Genomic DNA, 13,615 nt, shown 5'->3' with positions numbered 1-13,615 from the left:
GTGAGATTGTTTCTTAATCTGATTGTATGCGCTATGCGAATTGTATAGTACTTTCTGGAAGCCATGCGGCACCAGCGATCACACTGGAACCTTTGACGAGTCATGTATAAACGCCGGCTCGCTTGATCCGCAGATCAGATTTTCGACCATTACCGACTCTGCTACATGTCTCTCTCAAATTCTTTGCTTCAAAATATTGCGAAATGGAAACACGTATAGAGCTGCGCTCAAATTTCGCATTAGGGAGTATCGTAATCGTCGGATAATTTTTTTTCTTTCCCATAATGGGTGCGCGAGGAGGGAACGTAGTATGGCGGTTGATATCGGAATGGGTAAGAAATTGTACTTTTCCGGAGATTTGACAATTCTTGGAATAGTTCCACCCTACCTAATGTGGCGTTTTTATAGGTTCTTAATAATTTGTATTTGTATATATTGTGGATTTTTATAACTTTATGTTTGTGAAAGAGTGGTTCTGTATGTTCTAAGAACGAGGAATTTTCTATTGATCTAAGTGATTTTTCTGAATAAGGAAGAGTTTCTGCAAGTTCGATGCTGTCGTGTTTCCCCATGTTACCATGCAGTAATGTAAGTGAGAGTTAAAGTGTGCAAAATATAACATCTTTTTAATGCTGACTGGAAAAGTGGGATGGTTCTGGCTTACTACACCGGCGGCTCTACTTAATTTTGGTGATAAAGTTTTCACGTGTTCATTCCAAGACATGTTTTCTGAGAAAATGACACCTAGAACTTTAACAAACTTTTCTATTTCAATTTTGAATGGCCCGAGAGCAATATGGTCGTGTATATTTTCCAATATGCCTGCGGTGCGAAACAACACACACTTAGTTTCTGACTCATTAAGAATGAGCCTATTGTTCTGGCACCAAATCTGCAAGTTGTGACAGAACGCACTTCCCTTTTGTCTTACAATATCAATGTTTTTCCCTTAACGAGCACCGAGCAATAATCGGCATAAATAACATATCTACAGTTCTCATATATTTTTGCAATATCACTAATATAGAAAACAAAGAGAAAGTGTCCCAGTATGCTACCCTGTGGAACTCCAAACTCAATAGATCGTAGGTGAGATTTATGCTTATTTAGTTCGATGTATTGATGGAGCGCACTAAAGTAAGATTTAATAAGTTGTAGTGCTGTGCCACGAAACCCATAATGCTCTAATTTATCTACAGTATTGGATGGTTGACTCGATCGAAGGCTTTGCTAAAGTCTAAGAGTATACCCAATGTCATTAACTTATTTTCAAAATTGTTTAATATTTCTTCCTTCTGAGCTAGAAGTGCTGTCTCGGTGCAGCGTCCCTTTCTGAAACCAAATTGGTAGTACGTTAAAAGTTATATTTTTGGTAAATTTCTCAATGTGAGAATTAATCACTTTCTCGAGTCCCTAAGAGAATACAGGCAAGATTGACACAGGGTGATAATTACCTAAACAATTTTTGTTACCATTCTTGTAGATTACTGAAACTCTTGCTACCTGCATGGTGTCTACCTGCAAAATGCAAACCTGCAATCCTTATGCTTGTTTCTTCATCTGTACCCCCCCCCACCCCCACTGTAATGCCTGAATGGGCGCTGTGGGTACTAAATAAATAAATAAATAAATAAATAAGTAAATAAACAAATAAATAAATAAATAAATAAAAGGGGAAACAGTGAAAACTACAGCAACACGAACACCGGCGTTCGTGTTGTCTTTCTCGCCTCGTCCTTGTTCAAATGTGCGCTGGAACTATGTTTCACAATGCTAATCATAACCAACTAGCCCAGCTGTCCATACTTAGCGATATACTTTCTAGTACATTGGGCCCTTTCCCCCCTCCTCCTTTATGTGCAAACCCTTCCCCGGCGTTCGTGTTGTCTTTCTCGCCTCGTCCTTGTTCAAATGTGCGCTGGAACTATGTTTCACAATGCTAATCATAACCAACTAGCCCAGCTGTCCATACTTCACTGCTCTTCCCTCGCTACCATGGCGACCTCCTACCTGTGAGCCGCACGTGCGGCATCGACACTGAGAGAGAACAATGGCCGGAACACGTGTCTAGAGTCCAATAATGGCTCTTGAAAAGAAATAGCAGTGCGTTGATAGTTCATGAATAACTCATAAAATATAGAGAAAAAAGATTTTAGGCTTTAAGTAGAACACAATCATGAACCGGTGGGGATCTTAGAGAACAAACTAGGAATGCATATGAACAAGGACTATACAAGGAATTTAATGCGACAGCGATGATACGGACACTTAAAAGGCGTTAGCGTCTTTGAACGATACTAGGACAAGCAGTGCTGCTGATCCTGGTATCGACGGTCCTGCTATCGACTGCACGCGCACGCAGCAGTTACTGCTGCGCTGCAACTGCTGTATCGCGGGTTTTGTCACGCCATGTCGCCTCCGCATTGTGTTCAAAACCGCGCCATACCTCGAGGACGACGCTAAACGTCACTGTCGCTTTCAGTGCTTTGCCTTCGTCCGAAACTGCCACATTTAGGAAGTTGCTGCGCACGAGAAAATACTGTACAGCCTAGATAGCTAATCTGTTTGTTGAAGCAAGATTAGGAGTATCGTGGCAGGTGCCTTCTCCTGTAGAGACTCGTTTTTTGGCGACCCCAGGTCTCATAATATTATTAATATGGAGGTATCAGCATTGTCAAAGGGAAAATAGTGTGGTTAAGTGGGAAGTTTGCGATTATATATATATATATATATATATATATATATATATATGTATATATATATATATATATATATATATATATATATATATATATATATATATACACACACACATATACATGGACCACCGCCAGCTACACTACGCTCCTTCAAGAGGCACGGCATGTGCCGAGCGACCTCGCACACAACACTTCGCAATCTCTTGAACGTGGTCAAAATCGTGAATCCGGGACCTCTTAAAAGTGCGACACAATGTGTAACACGTTTTTTTTTTGCATATAGCTCTAAACGCCGTTTATACTTTTTAACGAAGCAACATTGCTTCGACCTCCTCACCGCATCTGGCCTCCATACACATGAGCGACCACGGGGCACTTGTGTGTTTATCTGTCATTGTTTTGGACGTTCGCTGGGCTAACTGTTTCGTTGTCGAGATGACTCACCCGTAGGCACAGTGCGTAATCATAATGTCCAACATTGCAACCCTGAGTTTAGTTTTTCTGCTTGATTTATCTATGTGGCTTTTTTCAGGAGGAAAACTTGCCATGTATGGCGACGCAGAAGCACTTTTTGAGAACCGTTTAGGATTTTTGTTTTTTGCTTTGACACTTCCTTTTCTGCTACTATGCATGTTAGATGCCAATACGCATTTCTAATTATCGAGATGCCTCCTTCAGAATTCTGTGGTTTCCTCTTGTTGTTCCCCAAATATACACTTTCAAAAACATTTTTCACGCCTTGCGACTTATCTGTAGACCAACAATAATCATCATCTGCCTTTCTTGCGTTTCCTTTATCGCTGGGCTCCCCGCTCTTTCAGGTCACAAGTGGTTTGCAATTAGAAGCGTTGCATAGCTTAACTTCTGACAGAAAAGTAATGAGTGTGAAGTGCTGTTAAGAATTGTCCTGGAAAAGAAGCTTTACCTTGGACCCTACTCCAATTCTGCTATTTAAATACAAGTAAAACGCAAGAATGCTTTCCTGAAATAACCACTGGGTCGATTTTAATGGGATTACCTGAGTTTGTTAAAATATTTAAAAAGCATTTGCAGAAGTCCTACTTCCATATTAGTGGTGCGCCGAAGTACCATGTATAGCACAATGTGTTGGCGGGCTAGTTGGTGCGAATCCATGAATACTTCGTTTACCGCAAAAACGACAGACACAAGAAAGATGACAGGACAAGGCGCCTTGTCCTGTCGTCTTTCTTGTGTCTGTCTTTTTTGCACTAAACAAAGTATTCATGTACCATGTATAATACAAGTTTGTCTGCTATAGATGTACTATGATGTGGAATTGACAGAAGTGTGATGCTATTATTTGTTGTTGCTGAGTTATAGTTGTAAAGAGGATAGTCTTCTTTTCTGAAAAGTTTTTTAAACAGTTTTTTCAAATAAAACTCAAACCAAAATCAAAGATGTCCTTCGAACAGGCACTAGATTTGATCTTTCTTTTTTCTTTTATACGCGGCAAGCCTCATAAATGTTAGGGTAGTGGTTGTCGAGAAAAAACAATTTCTCCTTACCCATGCACTTTAGATAAGAGCACTCTAGCTAAAGCTTCCTCTTAATATTAGTGAAGTTTGGTTAGTGATTTCTGGCAGACAAGTACTCAGAGAAGGTTCAAAGGGTGCAAAGCCTTAAGGTGGATATGATGCGCCATTAAAAAAAATACTTCCACCAGTGGCAACCGGTCTTCTCGTAGGTTTCTGTGCGTGTGTATGTGCATGTACAGTCGCGCTCAGTGTGAGGTTCCTGATGGCCGGAGGGGCTCCACGACTGCTTGGCGGCGCTGACATACAAAACATTTCACAACGAAACACGGTTCCAATTACTGGTAATGTATTCAACCAATTTTTTGTATGCCGGCGCCGCCGTGCAGTCTTGGAGCTCAATTGACCATGGGAACGGGGTTGAGGCCCGTACAGAACGCGACTGACTGTACGTGTATGTACGCTTTGCATTTACATAAAGCTTTTCTCTAAGCCTTTAAGTGTAGCCTCGTCGTGTGGGACTTGAGGAGGGCATGCCTGTCGCACATTTTTCTGCGCCGCATGCCAAGCTAATAACACCCACCGATATGGCCAGTGGTTATGGTGTTGCGCTGCAGAGTTCGAGGTCGCTGGTAGGGCACCGACCATGGTGGCCACGTTCCCACGGGTAGGCAATGCAAAAACGCTCGTGTATTGCTTATTAGGTACACATGAGAGAATATCAAGGGGTGAAAATTACTACGGCGTGCCTCATAATGCCATAGCGGCTTTGGAACTAATAGCGCTGGATTCAGTTACATTTATTATATTGCAAACCTCAGTATAATCCTGAAAATAATTACGTAGAAAAACAATGCTCAGGTTCCCTTGGCATAAGTTTTTGGCATAGGTACCTGGTTCCCTTGGCATAGGTACCTGCATATCGTTTCTTTTTGTCCGCTCAAACATGGATACGAAAATAAAAAGGAAAAAGAAACAGGTTTGCTTTCATATGCTAGGGGGAAAAAAACGAAACAAATGAGAACCAATTGTGAAAGATTGGCGGAAGGCTGTGCAAGCGGCAACTGTAAACAAGGACGTGCCTTGGCTCTTCCGCTATCGTCAATGCATAGAAGCAGAATACGAGTTCTTTGCGATTAGCACACTAGACGTTATCACGTCCGGCGGCGCTTACCGATAGCGGCTTCCGACGGCCCTCTCCGTTCACATATCGCATTCAGTCTGAACGCGGGCTCCATGAAAGCGGGCTCCATGAAAGCGACCCAGTTCTGTTTAAATCCCTCTCTCAACACATCGCATTGAAAATGGAACATCGAGACTTCCCTATGCCCGAGAGGCGGCAGTTTGGATCCACGGACATCATGGTGCCGGAGCTGTCCTTTGGTGAGTGCGAAACAATGCGATCATGCCCAGAAAAACCCACATTGATGCTTTGCCCCAGGAAAGTGCGCGAAATGAACTAAGAATGCGAACGCATTCAGACGCTCGCGTACATATGTTTAGGCGCCCGTTGAAGAACCGCAGGTGATCAACATTATACCTGCAGTGCCCCACTACTGCTTGCTTCATAATCAGATCCCGTTTTTAGCATGTAAACAACTCCAGGATTTTATTTTAACGTCTGAGGCTCCCCCTTTCCTTATCCTTCACCTCAGACCACCAGATAGCTCAGGGACGCAGTCGTTTGAATGCGTTATCACTAGTAAGATACTATGCGCACTTTCCGAGGCTACCTATCTATCATATATATTTGTATGCACAGTCAACTACAAAAGTTTACAGACTACGGGATCTCAGAAAACGTTCGATTTACTAGCAGCCTCTAATAGTAGCCAGTGAAACGGAACATACGTATACTGGTAGACGCTGTAAATCAGCCACCGTGGTTGCTTAGTGGCTATTGTGTTAGGCTGCTAAACACGAGGTCGCGGGATTTAATCCTGGCCCCGGCGGCGGCATGGCGATGGTGACGAAATGCGCGAACAACCGTGCACATAAATTTGGGCGCACGTTAAAGAATCCCAGGTGGTCGAAATTTCCGGTGTCCTTCACTACGGCGTGCCTCATAATCACAAAGTGGTTTTGGCACTTAAACTCCCATAATTTAATTTAACTAGAGGCTGCAAATGCTAATATTATGCTGCGTTGTGAGGTTGCGGAGGCATTCAGCTTTTTCTCAGATTTCGTGTTCGGAAAAATTTTGTGGCTTACCGTATTTCCGCCTGGCTGGCTCACTGGGTATTTCTTGGTAGAATGGGGAGCTCATCGGGTTGCTGTGTTGAAGGAATATGGTTCAGAACGTAACTTTGGAACGTGTTGGGTCACTCAGTATGTAAAAATGTCTACATACGTGCCGGTCTTCTACGAGCCTCTGACGCCAACCTGGGTTAATGTAGATGTGGGGGACTGGGCAGGTACCGCTGCTCCTAGAAACTCCTGGACGCCGACTTGGAACACTAGATATGTGCCCCTCTGTGTGTGCTGCTCTTCAATGAAGGTCTTAAACATCAACTTGAGTAGCTAGCTATGTGCCACTGGGAATGTGCTGCAAATACAAAAAAAATATATTCCTTAAATTTGCTCGATGTTGCGCGGGATCAAAGCCACATCACAATGGTTCATCAAGCGCTGCAAACCGACGCCTCAACAGGCTGCGCCACAAATACACTGGGTATGTGCCACTTTTCAATTAAACACTTTCTCGCTTACGCCTAAACGAGTGGAGCCAGGAATACTGAGGGTATGTACCGCTCTTCAATAAATCTCTCGCCAGCATAAGTCACTGAATATGTCTCACCGAGTATGCGGAAAGTGGGAGAACGATGCTGAGCATTCACAGGCAACGGCGCGCCGTGCTTCCCCTCTCGGAGGACACGCGCGGACTTCTCGGCAGTGCCGCTAGATGTCTTGGAGTGTCCAGAAAGACGAGAGACAGAGGAGTACGGTTACTGCATCAGGCGTTTTTGAGCTTTCGCACACACCGGCGCCCCTTACACTTCGGAGGCCATACGCAGGCTTCGCGGTTGTGCCGTTATATGGCTCCGAGCGTTCTTAGACAAGAGCGGAAAAGGAGTCCTACTGCAGTACACACCTCCCACATAACTCGTTTTCGATGGTGGCAATACGTTGTGCCGCTATGTTGATTCAATGTTATCCCATTTCCGTCGGCAGTAATAGTGAAATGGGTTCTGCCGAATTTGCTTAAGCCGCTTACTGTTGCTGACTGGCACGGTACCAACGTGCTAGTATGTTACGTGTAGAGGCGGAAAGCAACAACCCCGTATACATACGTGGCGAAACTGCCTGTGTACCTATGTTCTTGCGGTAAAATAGGTAATTACTTGCTTTAAAGCTGTAACAATGACATACAGCAGATGATGCTGTAATTTTGTATGGTAGGTCCTCATGTGCATTCGCGGTATTACAAGCGTACGTCACGGGTGTTTTTAGTTGTCTGTTATGGTCCAACTGACTCCAGGAACATAAGTTTCAACTTTCGTAAAAGGTGACGCGAACCTAATGCTTAAAAATAAATATATAAATAAATAATTATATATTAAATAAATAAATAATTGAATAATTGGCTTTTATCAAGTTCCGCATTTATTCATTTTTATATGCGGTATGAATATTTTACGTATCTCTTCTAGGTTAAAGAAGAAAGGAATAAAGGTAATGAGCACGAGTTTATTCTCTGTTGCTTCACATCTCTGAGTGTCGTAAGACAGAATGCTGCACTGCATGCAAAACATTAAGCTTTTCTTTTTTCTTTTCTACGGGAGGAGGACTTCATCCATTCTTGACCATGTGCCATTCACCCTGCTGCCATTTCACGCAGCCCCTGAGAGCTTAATGACATGTCTGGAAAGCATCCAAACGATAGGAAGCATTCAGTGGCTACAGGGGAAACATAAAATAAGCACAAACAAGGTTGTCAGTAGGGCACCAAGATATCAATCAAAGTTCTAATTTTAGTCTAGTGCTTTCTGAAAGCCTATACACCAAGTGGCACCACAGCGTGGGTATGAATACGCATTCTAGCGGAGCACACTCGACCTTATTCAAATATTATAGATTCATGAAGCATGCCAACTGGCAGCGCAACTTCTAGAACTTGAAAAATGCTTGGAAACACAGGCTTAGGCACTTTTCGTATATTTGAATCAATTACTGAGCAAGATAGTTACAGAGAGAGAGAGAAGCCTAATGATACGAAATGCAGAGAGGTCGGCCTGAGGTCTACGTTCCTCTAGCCAGCTACTCGGCGTTGGGGCAAGATGGAAAGAAAGAGGGTAGAAAGAGGCGCAGGAAGGGTGACGAGAGACGGAGGATGTAAAACATATGGTAAGCGATCTGGCATGTTCAGAGCCTACAGTCCAGGCCCTACTTTCTAAAAAGTTCAGTAACGGCTGGATGGCCTTGAAACTCGATTGAGCGTCTGGCCAAGGGCCTAAAATAACGTCCTCCGACAGCGGGGGGCTGTGAAGACACGAAAGGTCATTTACGCCCTTCCACGTACTTAGGGCAGTCACAAAGCACATGACCTATAGTCTCATTAACATTGCACAACTCACAGTCTGGAGACTCAGTTACAAGCACAGTGGTAAGAATACAAGAACACCTAAAAAAGCAGTGACACGACGATCACGATACTGCGCTCAGAGACAACCTCGTTTACAGCGTCGATGACTGCTGTGATCAAAGCCGTCCCACGAAGCGACATGGCTTCACTTCGCCTCATATTAAACGACGTTTAACCATTATATAATACTACGCTAATTAGCTCCGTTGCCAAATTTTTGCATACCTCAAAGTCAGATTTTTTACTGCATATTGAAAGCGAGATATTCTCATACACTCAGTAATGAAGAACGAACGTTCTAAGGAAACCCTTACGGGATTTTCCGGCAGAAAGATCGGCAGTTGAACATCTTGTCCTGGTCTGGACATATGTCCTGGCACCGACAACTTTCCATGCCCTCTGTTTGTGTATCATCATCATCATCAGCCGCAGCAGCAGCAGCAGCAGCCTGGTTACGCCCACTGCAGGGCAAAGGCCTTTCCCATACTTCTCCAACTACCCCGGTTATGTACTAATTGTGGCCATGACATTTCTACAAACTTCCTAATCTCATCCGCCCACCTAACTTTCTGCCGCCCCCTGCTACGCTTCCCTTCCCTTGGAATCCAGTGCGTAACCCTTAATGACCACCGGTTATCTTCCCTCCTCATTACATGTCCTGCCCATGCCATTTATTTTTCTTGATTTCAATTAGATGTCATTACCTCGCGTTCGTTCCCTCACCCAATCTGCTCTTTTCTTATCCCTTAACGTTACAGCTATCCTTTTTTCTTCCATAGCCCCTTGCGTCATCCTCAATTTAAGTAGAACCCTTTTCGTAAGCCTCCATGTCTCTGCCCCGTACTCGAGTACTGGTAAGACACAGCTATTATATACTTTTTTCTTGAGGCATAATGGCAACCTGCTATTCATGATCTGAGAATGCCTGCCAAACGCACCTCAGCCCATTCTTATTCTTCGGATTATTTCAGTCTCACGATCCGGATCCGCAGCCACTACCTGTCCTAAGTAGATGTATTCCCTTACCACTTCCAGTGCCTCGCTACCTATTGTAAACTGCTGTTCTCTTCGGAGACTGTTGAACATTACTTTAGTTTTCTGTAGATTTATTTTTAGACACACCTTTCTCCTTTGCCTCTCCAGGTCAGTGAGCATGCACTGCAGTTGGTCCCGTGAGTTACTAAGCAAGGCAATATCATCAGCGAATCGCAAGTTACTAAGGTATTCTCCATTAACTCCTGTAAAAACGGTGTGAATAGCATAGGAAAGATCGTATCTCCCTGCCTGATGCCTTTATTCTTTGGAATTTTGTTGCTTTCTTTGTGGAGGGCTATGGTGGCTGTGAAGCCGCTATAGATATTTTTCAGTATTTTTGCATACGGCTCGTCTACAGCCTCATTCCGTAATGCCTCCATGACTGCTGAGGTTTCGACTGAATCAAAAGCTTTCTCGTAATCAATGAAAGCTATATATAAGGGTTGCTTATATTCCACACATTTCTCTATCACCTGATTGATAGTGTGAATATGGCCTACTCTTGAGTAGCCTTTACGGAATCCTGCCTGGTCCTTTGGTTGACAGAAGTCTAAGGCATGCCTGATTCTGGTTGCTATTACCTTAGTAAATACTTTGTAAGCAACGGATAATTTTTCAAGTCTTTGGCGTCCCCTTTCTTATGGATTAGGATTATTTTAGTGTTGTTCTAAGAATCTGGTACGCTCGAAGTCATGAGGCATTGCGTATACGGGGTTCTCAGTTTTTCAAGAAATATCTGCCCACCATCCTTCAACAAATCTGCTGTTACCTGATCCTCCCCAGCTACCTTGCCCCTTTGCATAGCTCCTAAGGCTTTCTTTACTTCTTCCGGCATTACCTGTGGTATTTCAAATTCTTCTAGACTATTCTCTCTTCCATTACCGTCGTGGGTGCCGCTGGTACTGTATAAATCTCTATAGAACTCCTTAGCCACTTGAACTATCTCATCCATGTTAGTAATGATATTTATTTTATTTTATTTATTTTATTTACAAATACTGCTGTCTCAGTTTCTGAGACATAGCAGGAGTGAGTACAGAGTAACAATAAAAAAAATACAATTTCAAGTACTTTTAACAAAATTCACCAGAATACTAGAAAACATTACCAGAATACATAATTACGTAATTCTTTTTCAAAATCCTCAGTACCGAGTCTGCGCAGAGACCCATCAAGTTTATTCCATAAATCCACCGTCCGTGGAAAGAAAGAAAACTTAAAAGAATCAATATTTGACCTGAAGGGCACAATGTTCAGGGGATCAGATCGTCGAGTACAGCGTGCAGAAGCTGCAACAAAAGAAATCGGCGCCACAACACTCAAGCCGGTGTGAACTATCTTATGAAGAAGGATAACGCGATCAGAATTACGCCGATGTTCGAGAGATTGCAACGTTAACACGTGTGCATGCGAAGTAGGCGAGAATTGCCGGTCATAGCGACAAAAAATGAACCGGATTGCTTTTTTTGGACAGATTCTATCATAGCTATGTCGTGCTTGAGGTGAGGTGACCAAACAACCGATGCATATTCTAGTATGGGCCTGACCAAAGTTTTGTACGCAGTCAATTTGCATTCTCTTGTTGAGTTGAGACGGGCCTGGACTCACGCCTGTGATATCAGTTGTGTAATGTGTCATTCACCTCGTTCCTCCCATTATCATCCCCCATTGTGACCCTTTTTCTTCCCCTCTTCCCCTTCCCTTACGTAGAGTAGCAGGCCAGATGCTCCAATATCCGGCCGACCTCTCTACATTTTCCATTCATTAAACTACCTCTCTCTCTTGTTGAGTTGCTTAACGTGCGCTGGAGATACCAAAGTTTTCGACGAGCCTTATTGCAGATCATTTCAACATGCTTGCGCCATTTTAAATTTGACGCTAGAGTTACACCGAGGTACTTGAACTCCGTAACATGTATTAGTCCGACCCCGTCATTAGTATAAGTAAAAGAAAGGGGTTGTTTCTTGTTTGAAAAGGTCATTGCCACAGTCTTCTTTAGGTTAATAGACATTTGCCAGGTTTCACTCCAGTTACAAAACAATGAAAAAACGTTATTTAGCGCAACCTGATCATGAGCATCAGAGATGGTGTTGTAAATTACGCAGTCGTCTGCATACATTCTAAGTTTAACTTGAGTATCGCCAATGATTTCTGCTACGTCATTTATGAAAATAATGAACAAAAGCGGCCCCAGCACCGAGCCTTGCGGCACCCCAGATGTAATCTGTACCTCTGACGACTTCGCGTAGTTATACGTAACAAACTGAGAGCGCGACCATAAGTAATCAGCTATCCAATCAACCAGCTTGCTGTCACCAAAATATGTACGAAGTTTAACTAAAAGCTTAGCATGGCAAACCAAATCGAAGGCCTTAGAATAGTCAATAAATATGGCATCAAGCTGTCCTCGGCTGTTAAGGTTAGAAGCAATGTCATGCGTAAATTCAAGCAACTGCGTAACAGTGGAATAGCCAGCACGAAAACCGTGCTGCGATTGGGAAAGAATATTGTTGGCATTTAGGTATTCCACAATGTGCTTGTGAATAATGTGCTCCAAGAGTTTCGAGCTGGTGGAAAGTAAAGATATTGGCCTATAATTCGGTATTATTTGTTTGTTTCCCGATTTGAATACGGGCACGACATTAGCCAATTTCCACAGCCGGGGAACTGTTGTAGAGTCTATTGATTTTTTAAATATTATAGTCAGATAGCTTGCGCACCATTCCGAGTACCTCTTTAGGAACATATTTGGAATGCCGTCTGGGCCTGGGCTTTTCGTTACATCAAGTTTTAATATGAGGTTATGTACTCCAGAGGAGGTTACATCAGGATTTGGAAGAGAGGGCAGATTGCGGCACACGGAAAATGGGGGATTGGTGCCATTATCGGTAGAAAAAACCGATTCGAAGAAGTTGTTGAAGGCGTTGGCTATAGTTTCAGATTGGGAGCAGGATTGGTCATTAACAATAAAGGAAGAAGGTAGAGACGATGCAGGACTAATCGATCTCCAGAACCTAGATGGTTTTTTTTTCATAAATGTAGCCAATGTATTATTAAAGTAAAAGCTCTTAGCCTCTTGCATTTTCGCTCTTAATTTAGACTTCAACGTGTTGAATAAAGAAGCATTGTTCTTACACTCGGAACGGCTTCGCTTACGCAGCCGCTTAATGCGACGAGTGAGCTGAATTATCTCCCTGTTATACCAAGGGTGTCTTCGGTTCCGTTTAATACATCTTTGGGCCACGTACTTTGACAGGCATTCATGTACAATGTCACAAAATTTAAGGAGCAGCGTGTCTACATTGTACAGTTCACTACAGTATTGGAAGTCATCAAAAGTTGAGGCTAAAGTGTCAAGTACGGAAGTATCGTCAGCTGCAGAAAAGTTCAAAACGGTTGTGAATGCAGGTCTTAGTCGAGGGCACACTAAGTTCAAGGCAATTTCAACTGCTTTGTGGTCAGATAAGCCTTCGGTGACTTCACATTTAACTCCATGCGGTAAGAGTTGTTGGTTTACAAATACAAGGTCTAATATTGAGTTTTCGCGTGTTACAAAATCCACAAGTTGAGTTAACCCAAATGAAATAACCAGGTCGATCAGGGAAGCACAAAGCGCCCTATCACGGCCAGTTGGGGTAAGTGTGCTCCAGTTAATGCATGGGAGATTGAAATCCCCTGCTAACAATAATTTGCAACCACCCAACTTGTTACTAATAAGGTACTCATTGATAGCAGGAAAAATATCGTCGGAGTTCGGAGGGCGATAAATAACACCAACAACTATTACAATACCTCTGCTGTATACT

The 13,615-nt window shown here is 43.1% G+C and overlaps 1 protein-coding gene across 2 annotated transcripts in view; it reads left to right on the top strand.

Moving 5' to 3' along the window:
• The first annotated feature begins 5,413 nt into the window (after positions 1 to 5,413).
• The window catches only part of LOC135912923 (uncharacterized), an 89,333-nt gene continuing 81,131 nt past the window's right edge, over positions 5,414 to 13,615 (top strand). For both annotated transcript variants that reach the window (XR_010567831.1, XM_065445540.1), the window contains exon 1: positions 5,414 to 5,575. Coding sequence is in view for 1 of the 2 variants with exons in the window: in XM_065445540.1 (XP_065301612.1) it covers positions 5,497 to 5,575 (79 nt within the window). In the remaining variant the exon portion in view is untranslated. The remainder of the gene's footprint in view (positions 5,576 to 13,615) is intronic.

The sequence above is a fragment of the Dermacentor albipictus genome, chromosome 1, assembly GCF_038994185.2.
Source record: "Dermacentor albipictus isolate Rhodes 1998 colony chromosome 1, USDA_Dalb.pri_finalv2, whole genome shotgun sequence".
In the NCBI taxonomy this organism is placed as follows: Eukaryota; Metazoa; Arthropoda; class Arachnida; order Ixodida; family Ixodidae; genus Dermacentor; species Dermacentor albipictus.
The sequence above is the reverse complement of the archived record's forward strand: the minus strand, read 5'-3'. Positions and strand labels throughout refer to the sequence as shown.